Source organism: Protomyctophum bolini (assembly GCF_963924005.1).
Source record: "Protomyctophum bolini genome assembly, chromosome: 16".
Lineage (NCBI taxonomy): Eukaryota > Metazoa > Chordata > Actinopteri > Myctophiformes > Myctophidae > Protomyctophum > Protomyctophum bolini.
The window spans coordinates 6,561,600-6,575,409 of record NC_137877.1 but is presented as its reverse complement, the minus strand read 5'-3'; the positions used below and the strand labels follow the sequence as shown (position 1 = coordinate 6,575,409).

Genomic DNA, 13,810 nt, shown 5'->3' with positions numbered 1-13,810 from the left:
GTGTGTGGGGCAAAATGAGCCAAGCATCTCTCAATCTATAATCAGTCTACATATTGTGAGTTCAGTTGTGCTTGAAATGTACCGTAATTCTGCAAGCTGTTAAATATCCTACTTCAATCAATCAATGTGTTCACTTCCACGTGGGAACGGGAACATAAACGGACACGCGCGTGCGCACGCACGCACGCACGCACACACACACACACTATCAGGTCAGAAGGGGCAAATGCAATCACAAGTATTCTCAAATGAGCTGTTGCAAAAAGAACAGTTACTGACTGTACATGTTGTGCAAAGCTTTGGACTCTGAAGTCTGAAGCTTTACATTTGTTTTTATCTCTGCTCAACAGAGGCTTGCTTATAGGCTGCCTGCAACTTTGATGTGGTGGTACATGTTTGGCATGTGCGGATCAAGTGTGCCTACAGTATTAATCCTTTGTGTTTTGTCCTGTTCTGTTCTCTGTTGTCTAGAGCTTACAGTTACTTGTGCTCCGTGTGTGTATATGGTGCTCTGTTTATGTCGTACAGCATTACATTCAGCTTTGAACATTTGTAGAACATTTAGCATCATATGCAGGTGAGAGCTGCATATGTCCTTTTTATGAACATATGAAACATGGTGCATGTTTGGTGTGCCCAGGCCAGTGCCTATACTGCCCAGTATAGAATAAGGGAGCTTATTTTGACCAGGGCCGGATTAACACCTTCAGTGCCCCTGGGCACTGAAGCTCGAAGGGCTCCCCTTCACATGCACACGTAAATCTTTGTGCAACATTTTTGCTGTTTCGGGCCGTTTGGGGTGGTTTTATGCCGTTATATCGCCTCCCACCCAGAGTGACAGGCGTAGATGAGTGTTTCGCCACTGGGTCAAGCAGCTAAAGGTCATGACATGCACCAGTCTCAGAATCTCACATCTATCTACTGTATAAATGCACCACGTCTCATGTGTGTACGTCATCATCGTCATCATTTTTCGACGTAACTCAAGAACCGTTCGCCCCACCGACTTCAAATTTGACACACGCGTTCCACCCCCCCCCCCACAGGGAGTGCAGTTCCCGGTATCGAGTCCGTCAGATAGCCAGTTGTCCAGAACCAGCACAAAAGCCTTTGCATGGACCTGATCACATACAGGGACGTATCCTTAGCTGTCAACATGGGGGGACTATTGATTGTTTCTCCGTAAATGTCGTGTGTCCGCTGTCCGTGTATATTCTCGGGCCATCGTATCACGGGAAGGGAAACCACAGAGCTGGGTTGAGAACACAGGGCTAGGGTCGGTGACGTATCGTGGCCACAAAGTGCGTAGGCGGCGATTCTGCTTGCTCAGCATGAGTCACGGCCTATGACTTGCCCAACTGAACTGTGCACGAAGTGTGCACGCACAACTTGTTACCGTCTCAAATGTAATAATAATAGATGTGTTTCGACTTAAAATGGCAACAGCCATAAAAAACTGAAGTATGTCTCTGAGGCCTCCACATCCTAATTGATCCAAAATTTGGTAACAACACTCACCTTTATACTTAAGGGGCGTGGTGTGCTGCATGATAACATTGGATAACATGAACAAAATAGGAGACTCCTTCACAGCGTTCTTAAATGTGTGGGCTATGGAAATTATGATGAAATATGGCAACAATCCTGCAATTGAGGTTGTGTAAGGGTTAAATGTGAACACGTTTGTTTATTGGAAGGAGTGATCCTATATGCTCTTAACCGGGTTCTCAGATTTATTACACACTTTCTGGGAAAAGTATGCGCATTACAGATAGAAAAGAAGTGAGTTTAGTTCAAATTCATGGTCCAACTTCACTGTTTTACCAAGTGGAAAATGCCTCCAAACATGCACGCACACACACACACACACACACGCACACACGTGCACACACACACAAACACGCGCACACGCACGCACGTTGCACGCGCACCAGTATGCTGAGCTGCACTTTTGGTGGAAAAGTCAGTGAGTCTTCAACGTAGCAGCTTTGTACTCTGGAGTGCACATACTACAGTATACAGACCCAGGCTCAAGTACTGGAGTGACTCACAAGTCACGACATGAGCTACAGGATGCATTTTTCTAACCTACACATCATTAATGTTCAGGACATTTGCTTGTGTATCAAAGACAAGCCATAAACAGTGACATTATTAGACATCGTGTTCACAGTGATGAGAGGACCAGTGGTCCTCTTTGGTGACACTAAAATGCGTTTTGGCAGTTGCCTGTGGGTTTATAGCAAGTGTGTCGCAGTTGTCTTTGTGGATCACATTTAGCTATGGATTTGGGGGACAGAAAGGGAGATGATTCTGTACTTCTGGTTTAGATTTAGACTGGGACGCTGTGGAAAATACCTTACTGTTACATCTGAAACTAGATCACTTGAGTGGTCAGAGCAGGCGGGGCTTGTATTGTGGATTTGGGGGACAAAGTAGAAATAGACAGATTTGGGTAGAGATATTTGTGATTGTAGGCGTAAGGCTTACCTTTGATAGTGGTTTGGAGCAGTGGTTTTCAACCAGTGGTCCAGGCCAGGGGACCGTCAGTGGTCCTTGAGGCGGTTCCAGGTGGTCCCACTCCTACTCCCCAGCTAAATGATGGAGAGTTGGTAACCAAATGGACCCTTATAGATTAGAGTCGTACGTACAGGTCTATTTGGTTTCATTTTACGCTCTCAAGAGTTACATTATTGTTGTTAAACATGTCCATTACTTCATTTACAAGAAGACTACACAATTAGAGAATGTAGAAATAATTGTTATTTTGATAAACGTTTGCCTAAAGCATGGAATTGTTAGACAACATCTAAAATGTATACTATGAAGAATAAAGGCTGAGGTACTCTTGTGCCAAGAGACATCACATATGGCCGCAGATATTAATATGCATGAAATATGTATGAAATTCAATGTGTGGGAGTGGAGTGTATTCATAGTCAATCATACAAAACGTGCAGTGTAAAGGAAGCATATAACTGACATGGAGACATGGCTCTGGTCAGCAGCCTAAAGGCATGTCTGTAGAAACTGTCCCTTTATTTTGTTCATGCAGCACTGTGGTATTCGCCTAGCACTATAGCAGCATGAACAGATTGTGACTGGGGTGGTAAGTGTCTTCAACTTGACTTGACTGCTGAACAAGAACTAAGTCTGGTGACACTTTCTGTTGTTTTTTTGTATAGAGACTCCTTTATATTATACACACGTATAGGCTACATCAACAACAGTAACTTTATGTTTTTCTCTCTCTCTGTCTTTTAACTGCAATGATGAGCCTGCACAACCAAGAATTTCACCCACGTTACTTGTGATGTGACTCTGATTCTGATGAGGAGTTGTCTCACATGAATGATAGACCATTACTGGAGACTGGAGAGCACGTATATGTTCTGTCCACTCAGAGGCATGGTGGCTTGAACAATGAGTTTGGGATCCCCTCCTGATTTCACGGTGGAATTCTATAGGCGCCTGTCTGCTGCTGTGCCAGTGATGAATGGAATCTCTCCAGCAATAATACTCAAATGGAGCAGGTGCATTGAAAAATGTCCCAAACTGTGTTTGCCTATCATATGTGTGTGTAGTTAACTATGTTACAGGAAAGTTACAATTAAAACAACAAAACAAAACAGTTGAGAACTTATAATAGCGCCCATCACCTAAAAAGGCACAAACCTGTATTAGTCTACTACTGTAGACTAAAATTTGCAAGTAGTATAGTAAACTAATTTTATGAAAACATTAAAACTTCCAAGATCAAGCAAGTGAAATGTTAAAACACAAGGACCGTTTTCTTACTGTAAGAGTGTAAGGTATACTGTAGTAGACAATGAGCTACAATCTAAGTTTTATCAAAACAAGCCATTAACTCCAAGCTGGTAAAATAACATGGTCTACTCTTTCTCTTTACAGCCAGTTGTGAGACAAGTGTGCAGGGATTGTTAATAAATTATAAAATAAGGTTGTAGCTCCTTAACGTCTACATTACAACGGTATAGGAAAGAGGTCGTCATTTGTGAGCGCAGAAGTTTAAATTAGGGATGCACAATTAATCGGTAGCATAATCGGAAATCGGCCATAAGTATCAGTATCGGAACGGTCTCAAAATAATACAGATCATTTAATCGTTTTCACCAGCAAATGAAATTATAAATTAAAAATGATTCTACATTTAATTTGTGTAGGCCTACCCATCTCATTCAGTAGTCATTCAGTTGTGAAAACAGACAAAAGAGTATAATGCTATTTAACGATTTATTGAATACTGGCTTTGGGCCAAGCCCCTACGGCCTAGGATTGTTTCCATTGTGGTCCTCTGTATAATAGTATCGGCAGACATGACCCTGCAATTAATCGGAGATCAGATATCGGTCATAATTTCATAATCGTGCACCCCTAGTTTAAATCCGTTAATATATTTCCAATGATACAAACTCTACTACTAATAATAAGAAAAACTGCTGAATTAATTTACTGCTTCAACTGTTTTGACCACTGTTTTTATAATATACCGTATACAGCAGATTTCAGTATATACAGTATTTTGCTCCAAACTGCTCACGTAGGCTCCCCTCCCCTCAAGTCGAAGAAACATCATCCACATCCACATCGTCAACACACCCACTTGCAATGAATCTGACCTATTTGCCCTCAGCTCAGTGCCCTGACACATACGAATGGGGCTCAATCATCACCACACAGTGTCAAGTCTGGTGCATGTCAGGTCCTACTGAGTCAGATATTTATGTTCTCACAGCCTCTCTCTCTCTCTCACACACGCACAGTCTCGCACGCACACACGCACACACAATTGCACAATAGGACTGTCTCTGCCTGCCTCTCGGAGATAATAAAAACGTTGTACTGTAGCTCCCCCTTCTAGACAGTGCCTCTGCAAGAAGACAGCAGTATGAGAGAAGACTGCCCCCATGTAGAGGAAAAGATTCACTACAATCGCCAATTAAATGATATGACCACAGTTGAAATGAAATAAAAACGTTTGATTTCCCCGTCGCTGTCATTCGTTTGAAATGTGAGTAAAGCAGAGCAGGTACTAACTATTTCTGTGTACTTAAACTCCATGGTTCTCTGAAGGTTTCTGAATCACTATTCATCCAGACTAAAGGTGCAGGTCACTACCTCATACCCTTTACATCACAGTTGTAAAGATACCCATGTACCCTGCATGTATCTAAATACCTCCTTAATGTCAACGAAGTCCACACCCACAACACCAGAGGGAGTTCAACAAACCATGTTGCAACCCAGACTCGGCACAAACAAGGGACTAAATTAATTTAGCTCCTATGCCACCAAAATGTGGAACGCCCTACCAACAGTCATTAAGACATGTGAATCCCTTGACTCCTCAAAAACGCTCTTAAAGGGAACCTACGGACGGGATGGCTGCAATTCGAAACTGGCCCCCGTAAAATCTGAATCCCCCCCACACCTTGTCCGCTTACTGTTTATGTTTCTTCCCAGTTTACCTCCTTTTATGATGATTTTCCAGTTTTTTATTATTTGTACGTCTTTAAATGTTCTGATGAATTGAAAAGTTTGGACCCTATATAATGCTTTATGGTGTCGTCCACAGTTAACAGTCTTTGTATTGAGTTGAAATGTACAGTAATTCTCCAAACTGTTAATACATGTTAATCAATCAACCAATCAATCAATCAATCAACCAAGTTATTATACACTACATTCTCTGGACAGAGTGTAGTGGATGTAGTTCTTCTCTCCTAACGTGTTTCCCATAGCGACCATCACCAGAACTGGAGAAGGCTACTCTGTAAAATTGTAAATAGTAAATGGTGCATTTATATAGCGCCTTTGTCCAAGGCGCATTACATAGATTGTGCATTACAACCCATTCACACACCCATTCACACACACATTCATACACCGATGAAACCATCCAAGGCACTAACCTGCACATCGGGAGCAATTAGGGGTTCGGTGTCTTGGTCAAAGACACTTCGAACTGACAACCTTGCAGTTCCCAACCGGCCACTCTAGCCCTGAACCACCGCCACCCCTTTGTCTGTCAGCAATATGCGTTAAAAAGCCTATTTACTGTGGCACTGACTTAATGGTATAGCATAGCATTCAACAAGAGTTTTTTTTCCTGAGATGGTTAATGTAGTGGGCCTGAAAAGAAAGCTCGCAACTCACTTAAAGGGACACTTCACCCTTTTTGCAAAAAGATATATGTTAATGACGTTTAGAAGCTTTAGATCACTTTCCTGGGGGTATTTATGTGTGTAATATGTGGTTTTAGATATTTTAGATTGTAGCAGTGAGCCTTTTGTCTCTGATGTCATGGACACTGGTCTCACTACCTTCCTGGACTACAATTCCCATAATTATTTGGTGCACTGCTCCTCCTTGTGGATAGGGGGGAGAGCTGTCTTACTGAGACAACATGTAGTCCAGGCTCACTGCTACAATCTAAAATATCTAAAACCACATATTACACACATAAAGACCCCCAGGAAAGTGTTCTAAAGCTTCTAAACGTCATTAACATATATTTTTTTGCAAAAAGGGTGAAGTGTCCCTTTAATGATGAATGACTGAATGAAATTAGGAGCCATTTGCAATGAAAATACATATTCTAAATAACTTTACAGGGGTTTGGACACTTCACATTTCCTTTTAGGTTAGCACAGCACACAATATTATTATTATTATTAATATGACTAAAGTGACCTTGTGACTTTTTCACTGAGCCAAACGGTCCTCTCTTTCTCGACTCTCTCCACATGTGACCACTGTTCCACTCGTTTAGGTAAGGTAGGTCAGCCTCAAACAGAAAGGTCCCATGCCCCAGCTGGGGGCTGGGACCCAGTGTTGCAGACTCTATTTTTTCCCATGCCCCAGCTGGCCATACTGACCATGGCCAAACATGTAGATAGAGGCATAGAAAATAAGGAAGATCTAAAATACAAAGGATTTAGTCTGTTTAAGTACCGGTATGTACTTGTTTTTGTATTTGTATTTGTTCATCAATCATTCCATTCCTCTCCACAGGACACAATCTAGAATGCCCTGCACCTTCCACACAATGTTCGGCCAGTTTCTAGGGAAGCCTAGAGGTCTCCACTGGGACCAGGTCTAAAACATACGTGTATTTCTTATCACTATATTGCTATTGATAGCATATGCTATTTGCTGATATATGTTAATTTATTTGGAAGTTCAATGCAATGTTGCTACAGGTCTATTTCAGAATCAGACACTGTGCGTGTGTGTGTGTGTGTGTGTGTGTGTGTGTGTGTGTGTGTGTGTGTGTGTGTGTGTGTGTGTGTGTGTGTGTGTGTGTGTGTGTGTGTGTGTGTGTGTGTGTGTGTGTGTGTGCTTGTGCGTGCGTGCGTGCATTACCTGTGACAAATGTTGAGTGATGATGTTAGTCCCAGAAGGCCCAGAACACTGACTGTCCTGTACTCACTTCTCTGGGATCTGGTCCGAAGTTCTCTTCCTCCAGACCTGTCTGTCCCAGTTATCTTCCACACAAAAAGCCTGCCATCCTGTATCAGAATAAGCAAAGCGCATTCTGAGGAAAACCATTGATGCCATTACCAATCCAAAGTGTGTGTATTCATTCATGCAGAGAAGAATGTGTGCATGCTGCCATCTACATGTGACAGTATAACATTGCTTGTCACTATCCCAACTTTTGAAAGGTGAAGGCTAATTAATGGCCATAGAAAGAATGCAGTAAGTTAATTTATGTAATGTCATTACAGTGGCCTATTATCCCCTTTACCAGTGGTTCTCAACCTGTGGGTCGGGACCCCTGGGGCGTCCCCAAATTATTGTGGGGGTCCCCAGATGATTAGCCTAATGTGCAACATTGTTTTCGCACTCAACTGTAAACAAACCAGCATACCGTATAAGTGTAGGCAGGGTATCTGCACATTTCTGAATTGACAATTTAACTACTTTTAACAAGAACTCTGTAACGCCTCTGGAATTAATTTGACATTGTGTGAAAAGTAATCAACAAACTATAGGCTTACTATAAAAACTGGTCAAACATTGGCCAAATTGTCAAATAAATCATGTATGAAAGAGACAGACATTTTGAAAATAGTCGATCTACAAGCTCACAACGCCTCGCAAAACACAATATTTATCTGTGGAACAGAGTCAAATAAAATGTAATGCCTCATGTGAATATTTTGGGGGGTTCCCCATTTCAAATGTGATTATTTTGGGGGTCACGGCCTGAAAAGGTAGACAAGACTGCAAGTGCCCTGCAGGCTACTGTAAGGTACCCCCCCCCCCTCCATAGACTAGCAGGAAATATAATTTATTATTTTAATTGAATGTATTATTTATTAATTTAGTATAAAATAGTACATAGTATTTTGTAGGCTATAATATAATGCTGGTCTCATGTTAGCTCTGGTCCATAGCGCATTAGAGCTATGGACCAGAGCTAGTCTCATGTGCAGACAATAGTGAGACCTCTCCGCCGGCTGTACACCGGCGGGAGGCCAGAGCCAGTTGGTAAACGGGCGACTTCGTTGGTATTCCAATTCACAGACAGACTGCTATATAAAAAAATATATAATTGGGGGGGAAAATAAACACTGACAGAAATGTTGCTCTATTCTGAGGAGCAGATATAAAGAGCAAGAAAGTCAGAAATAGGACTGATTGAAAATAAAGTTCCTCTAAATCATCCTAGTCAGTAGGTGGAAAGTCTGCGGTGACGCAAGGTTACCTAGTCAGTGGGCCAATGGTTCCCAAAGTGGGGTCTGGGGACCCCCAGGGGTACTTGAGGGTGTTCCAGGGGGTCCCCAGCTAAATGATAATTTGGAACCAAATGGACCCTTATGGTCTGTAACTCAGAGAGTTGTCCGCTCTCAGAGTTAAATTAGCATTGATTTTACAATATAAATTGGGGGTCCCAGAGATATACATGCTATTAAATGGGGGTCCATATAGACTAATGCATGTCAAACTTGGGGTACTTGAAATTAAACAGGTTGAAAATCACTGCTAGAGCCATAAAAATCTTCTCTTTATTGAGTTTGTGGTCCCTGGCATTATGTTTTCAAATGGGTTATTTTATTTAGTGTCAATTTGGGGGTCCTTGACATGAAAAGGTTTGGGGAGGTTTAAGCTACTACAGTCTGCTTACTCTGCTATTTTCGACACCGTCGTATTATGATTAGTATGATTCGGGCTGAACCAGTGAACCCATTACCCTCCCCCCAGCCCCGCACCGGTTTGCTTTGGCCGCTTCTCCATTCACAGCTGATTCACAGGCGGCTAGCCTACTGCTGCAGGTCTCCCTCCCTCAGCTCCCTGGTCTGGTCCCGCTGCTGCGGCATGCTGTCTGGTGGTCGTGTTCTGCTGAAATAAATTAACAAACTTTACCTTTTACAAACAGTTACTTTTGTCCTAGTCTGGGATATCAGTATTGAGTCGCAATGTCAACCAAATTATTCACAGTTGTAAGGAGTTCCGCTTTGACGTGTTTGAAAACTTTTCAAAACATTCCCACGAGGGGCTTTAGGTAAGTGACAAGTCAGTCCAGCTACAACCAGAACGCGACTTTTGGTGCATGACGCTACCAAAGCAATTTGAACGTTATCGTTATGAACACAAATGTGGCTACGATAAGACACGCACCATTCTTGTTATATTTCTTCTCACTGCTGATTCACACGAAATAATTCATGCCTTTTGTTTGCGACATGTTGACAGCATTGGAGCCGCATTGCTTGGTTCAGTCAATTTAAAGGGTCGCAGTTTTCTCACATTAAAAGATTACAATTCAGATGAAATCAAGACTATCCTGTCGATCTCAGCGGATCTAAAACATCGGATCAAGCATGAAAAGCAGGTAGTTAGCGCCCATGTCCAACGCATTTTAACAAAGTAGACACAATGATCAAGATGATGTGTAGGCCTAACTGGTACAAAATTCAAAGGGAAATTAAATTTGCCCAGTCTGAACATTTTTTTTAAATATGCTGAAAAAGTGGCTGATAAGTTAGTAGGCTAGTGTTTTATTTATCTATTGTATATATCTATTTGTCTTTTGTATACGGATCTATGATGGCCTGTTGTAAATGTCATTATTATTGTGATTTTAGTACACACATGTTCTTCTTACCATATGCTGTATTAAACTATTTATTTATTTGGATCACAATGGAATTAAGTCCTCTGACTTTTTGTGTAATCCTGATAATTCTGTACTGCTCTTTTATGAATTGTATCATGAATATATCAAATAAATCAAATCAAATCAAACTGTCATTTCCATTTCAGTATCTCCCTCTTCTTCAAGGAAAGTCAATTGCCATGATATTTGAGAAGAGGAGCACCAGAACAAGAATGTCCACTGAAACAGGTGTCAGTTTGCATCAGGATCTAATTGCATGCTAGTGACTAGCATGCAAGTTCAAAGTTCAACCATTTTTTACTATAGACTAGCAGCTAGTCTATAGTAAAAAATGGTTGAACTTTGAACTTGTGTAGACTTATACTGCGCTGTAGGCGAAGCCCAGTGGGCTATTACATTCATTCTAATTTGTAGAGCAGATTAACTAGGCTACTGAAACTTGTTTTTTTATTTGAGTGAGATGTGTGATTGTATTTTAAAATATAGCCCTATGCTGCCACATAGCTTAACCCATGCCATGTGTTTAGTGGCCCAGAAATGATACAGGATACAATAGAACTGCTGAAAGCCTCTGTCTGTGCCTCCCCAAAAAGCACAATGTTGTTTTCTGTCTTTCCCTCAATACTTTAAACAATCAGTCTGTAAGTTATTTTCATGAACAAGGCATTGGCCATCTAGTTAATTTGGGATTTTTTTACTGTAGTTGTTAATATAGGCCTAACAATCATTTAATTTAAGCATATTCATGAACTTCCTTTCCACAGGCTGGCAAATACATTGAGTCCTTATACACTTCAAATCGAAACATTGATAAATGCACAGTTACATCTATTGCAAACATTTGAACAAGTGCAGACTCCATTTTATTTTGTTGTTTAAGCTCAGCAAATTATATTTTATATTTTTCTTAATATAAACAAGCCCTTGTGTTCTCACTGTTCTGTGATAACATTTACAGGTTTTGCTCTGCTGGGTGGCCATCCCTGTTTCCTCACATCCCAGGACATCCACTTGGGGGTGAATGAGAGTAGCACCGATACAGCTAGGTGAATCTTCTCATGGTCTAGTTAGTAAAATCCTATTATAAATGTAGAAAATCTCTGTCATCTATTGTTCACCTTACACGTATCTCAAGTCGAGAACTTCTAATTTTGCTTGCGCGTCGCAGACGACCCGAGGGAGTGCGATTAAGTCTCTTGAATACTGTATGTGTATAATACAGTGTATGCATGTTAATTCATCTGCAACTTAGAGGGTGTTGTACACTCTCAGAGTTAATTTAACACTGAGGATTTACTGTATATGCACTAGGGTTCTATCTGGACTCTGTGACATTGTCTTGGCAAGAGTGTACAGTCACTCCACACTGGAGGAGCTAGATCGAGAGGCCTCCATCCCCATCATTAATGGCCTGTCTGACCTTTACCACCCAATCCAGATCCTGGCCGACTTCCTCACCTTACAGGTACCGAAACACCCATTCTATGATATACAACTCGGAATGCATTTCTGCTTGCTAAACTACCGTACTATCGTATCATTGTATAGGAGCATTATGGTTCCCTCAGCGGACTAACAGTAAGCTGGATCGGCGATGGAAATAATGTCCTCCACTCCTTCATGATGACTGCTGCCAAGCTGGGAGTGCATCTTCGCATTGCCACGCCCAAGGTCTACTACTTTTCCATTAGACTACTGGAAATGGAATCAGACTAGTTGGGAATCCCAACTAGTCTGATTCCATGCAGACAGACTCTGTCAGCTATAGCTGCCCTGTAAATAGTATAAAGACTCAATGTAAAAGCATCTCATCTCTAATTAACTAATGGAGCATGTTGAGACAAATGTACTGTACTTGTTTTCAGGGATATGAGCCAGAAATAAGTGTGATTCAAGAGGCACAGAGACTCTCCAAGCAGGTGAGTGGTTCCACAATAATACTATTCAACTGCATTGACATAGCACTTCAAATCGGGGTGCATACGTTGGTTAAAATGAGGTGCAGTCTAAAAGATAAATCTAAGAAGTGATTTAAAACTTTTTTTGTTGTTGAAAAGGACATGGGACATGTGACAATTTAACAGGCTGTTTATGAAAATCCATATTATGAACCAACGCAGCTTGATATCATTTGTCTCCACATACCTATTAATTTAGCACGGGACAGAGCTAGTGATGACCTCTGACCCAATGGAGGCGGCCCATGGGAGCGATGTCCTGGTCACTGACACCTGGGTGAGCATGGGACAGGAGGAAGAGAAGAAAAAGCGGCTCAAAGACTTCCATGGATACCAGATTACTATGCAGGTAGGTGAAATGAAATATCACATAGTTTGTAGCAGCATTATAGACTGAATTTACTGTACTGTGTCTGTAGTAACAATATAATGAGGATAAGATAAAAGTGCAATAGTAATAAACAAAATAGCTTTACAAATAGGCAATATCTTCAATCCTCTGTTATCCAGGAGAGAGAGAGAGTGTGTGAGTGTGTGTTTGTGCCCCTATCCATCATTGTTATGAATAGGTAGTTAAACTGTTGCATTACTCCACTCATGGAGAGTTGATGCAGGCCATCATTTCTGACCTTGAATGCTCCCTACAGACGGGAAGCGTGGCCAAACCAGACTGGACCTTCCTGCACTGTCTGCCCCGGAAACAGGAAGAGGTGGATGACCAGGTTTTCAACTCAAAACGCTCCCTCGTCTTCCCCGAGGCTGAGAACAGGAAGTGGACCATTATGGTGGGTAACCTAATATACTCTGTATACTGTAGATTTGTTATTTATTGGTTTGATCCCATTTGTTATCTGTCAGAACAGTCAGTCTATGCTTGTCAGTTTTATCCAAGTGTGTTTATTCTCTTCTTTCAGGGACTGATGGTGTCTCTGCTGATTGATTATACTCCACTGAGGCCAATTAAGTTTTAAATTAAGTATCCCCAGCCTCTGTCAAATACCAAGTCACAGCTTTGTTAAGAGATGTTGAGTGAGTGTACACTGATTTATAACATGGATGCACCTACTATGTAATACAAATTGTAAAGTGTACACAAAATGTGACGCAGTCGCATTTGAGCTACAGCTCAGGTGTAAGTGATAATGGGGCAGCGGTGGATCAGGGGTGGAGTGGCTGGATGGTAACCGCAAGGTTGCCAGTTCGAACCCGGGCTCCCCCAGAGTTAGTGTCGAAGTGTCCTTGAGCAAGACACTGAACCCATAATTGCTCCTGATGTGCTGGTTGGTGCCTTGCATGGTTTCTGCCGCCATCGGTGTGTGAATGTAATGCACAATCTATGTAAAGCGCCTTGGATAAAGGCGCTATATAAATGCACCATTTATAATATGCCATCAGCGTTGTGTCCTCGTTCAACTCTGGAAGAAACATTAAAATTATGAATCACAATAAAAATGTATGTGTACAGTATAAATCTTAATGGTGGTACTGAAACATTTATTTAATTAATTCAAACTTTTATATGCCATCAACGTTGTGTCCTCGTTCAACTCTGGAAGAAACATTAAAATTATGAATCACAATAAAAATGTATGTGTACAGTATAAATCTTAATGGTGGTACTGAAACATTCTTTAATTCATTCAAACTTTTATAATGTTTAAACATCATTGAGGTTTCCCTTATTTTATCCCTTATTTGCAGAGTT

The 13,810-nt window shown here is 41.4% G+C and overlaps 2 protein-coding genes across 2 annotated transcripts in view; one reads left to right on the top strand and one right to left on the bottom strand.

Moving 5' to 3' along the window:
- rpl24 (ribosomal protein L24) overlaps positions 1-13,810 on the bottom strand; it is an 80,762-nt gene that overhangs the window by 8,266 nt on the left and 58,686 nt on the right. The gene's annotated exons all lie outside the window — the stretch shown is intronic.
- otc (ornithine transcarbamylase) lies at positions 9,419-13,506 on the top strand. Its single transcript, XM_080785166.1, has 10 exons — positions 9,419-9,532; positions 9,724-9,862; positions 10,294-10,375; positions 11,106-11,193; positions 11,459-11,612; positions 11,696-11,818; positions 12,013-12,066; positions 12,305-12,454; positions 12,753-12,890; positions 13,020-13,506. The coding sequence occupies exons 1-10, from the start codon at positions 9,447-9,449 to the stop codon at positions 13,074-13,076; spliced, it is 1,071 nt and encodes a 356-aa protein (XP_080641292.1). The 5' UTR covers positions 9,419-9,446; the 3' UTR covers positions 13,077-13,506.

Coding starts and splice junctions, on each gene's coding strand:
- otc (XM_080785166.1), top strand. CDS start 9,447: ATGTCAACCAAATTATTCACAGTTGTAAGGAGTTCCGCTTTGACGTGT. Junction 10,376..11,105: donor AAGAATGTCCACTGAAACAG/GTGTCAGTTTGC, acceptor TAACATTTACAG/GTTTTGCTCTGCTGGGTGGC. Junction 11,194..11,458: donor AGTAGCACCGATACAGCTAG/GTGAATCTTCTC, acceptor TATATGCACTAG/GGTTCTATCTGGACTCTGTG.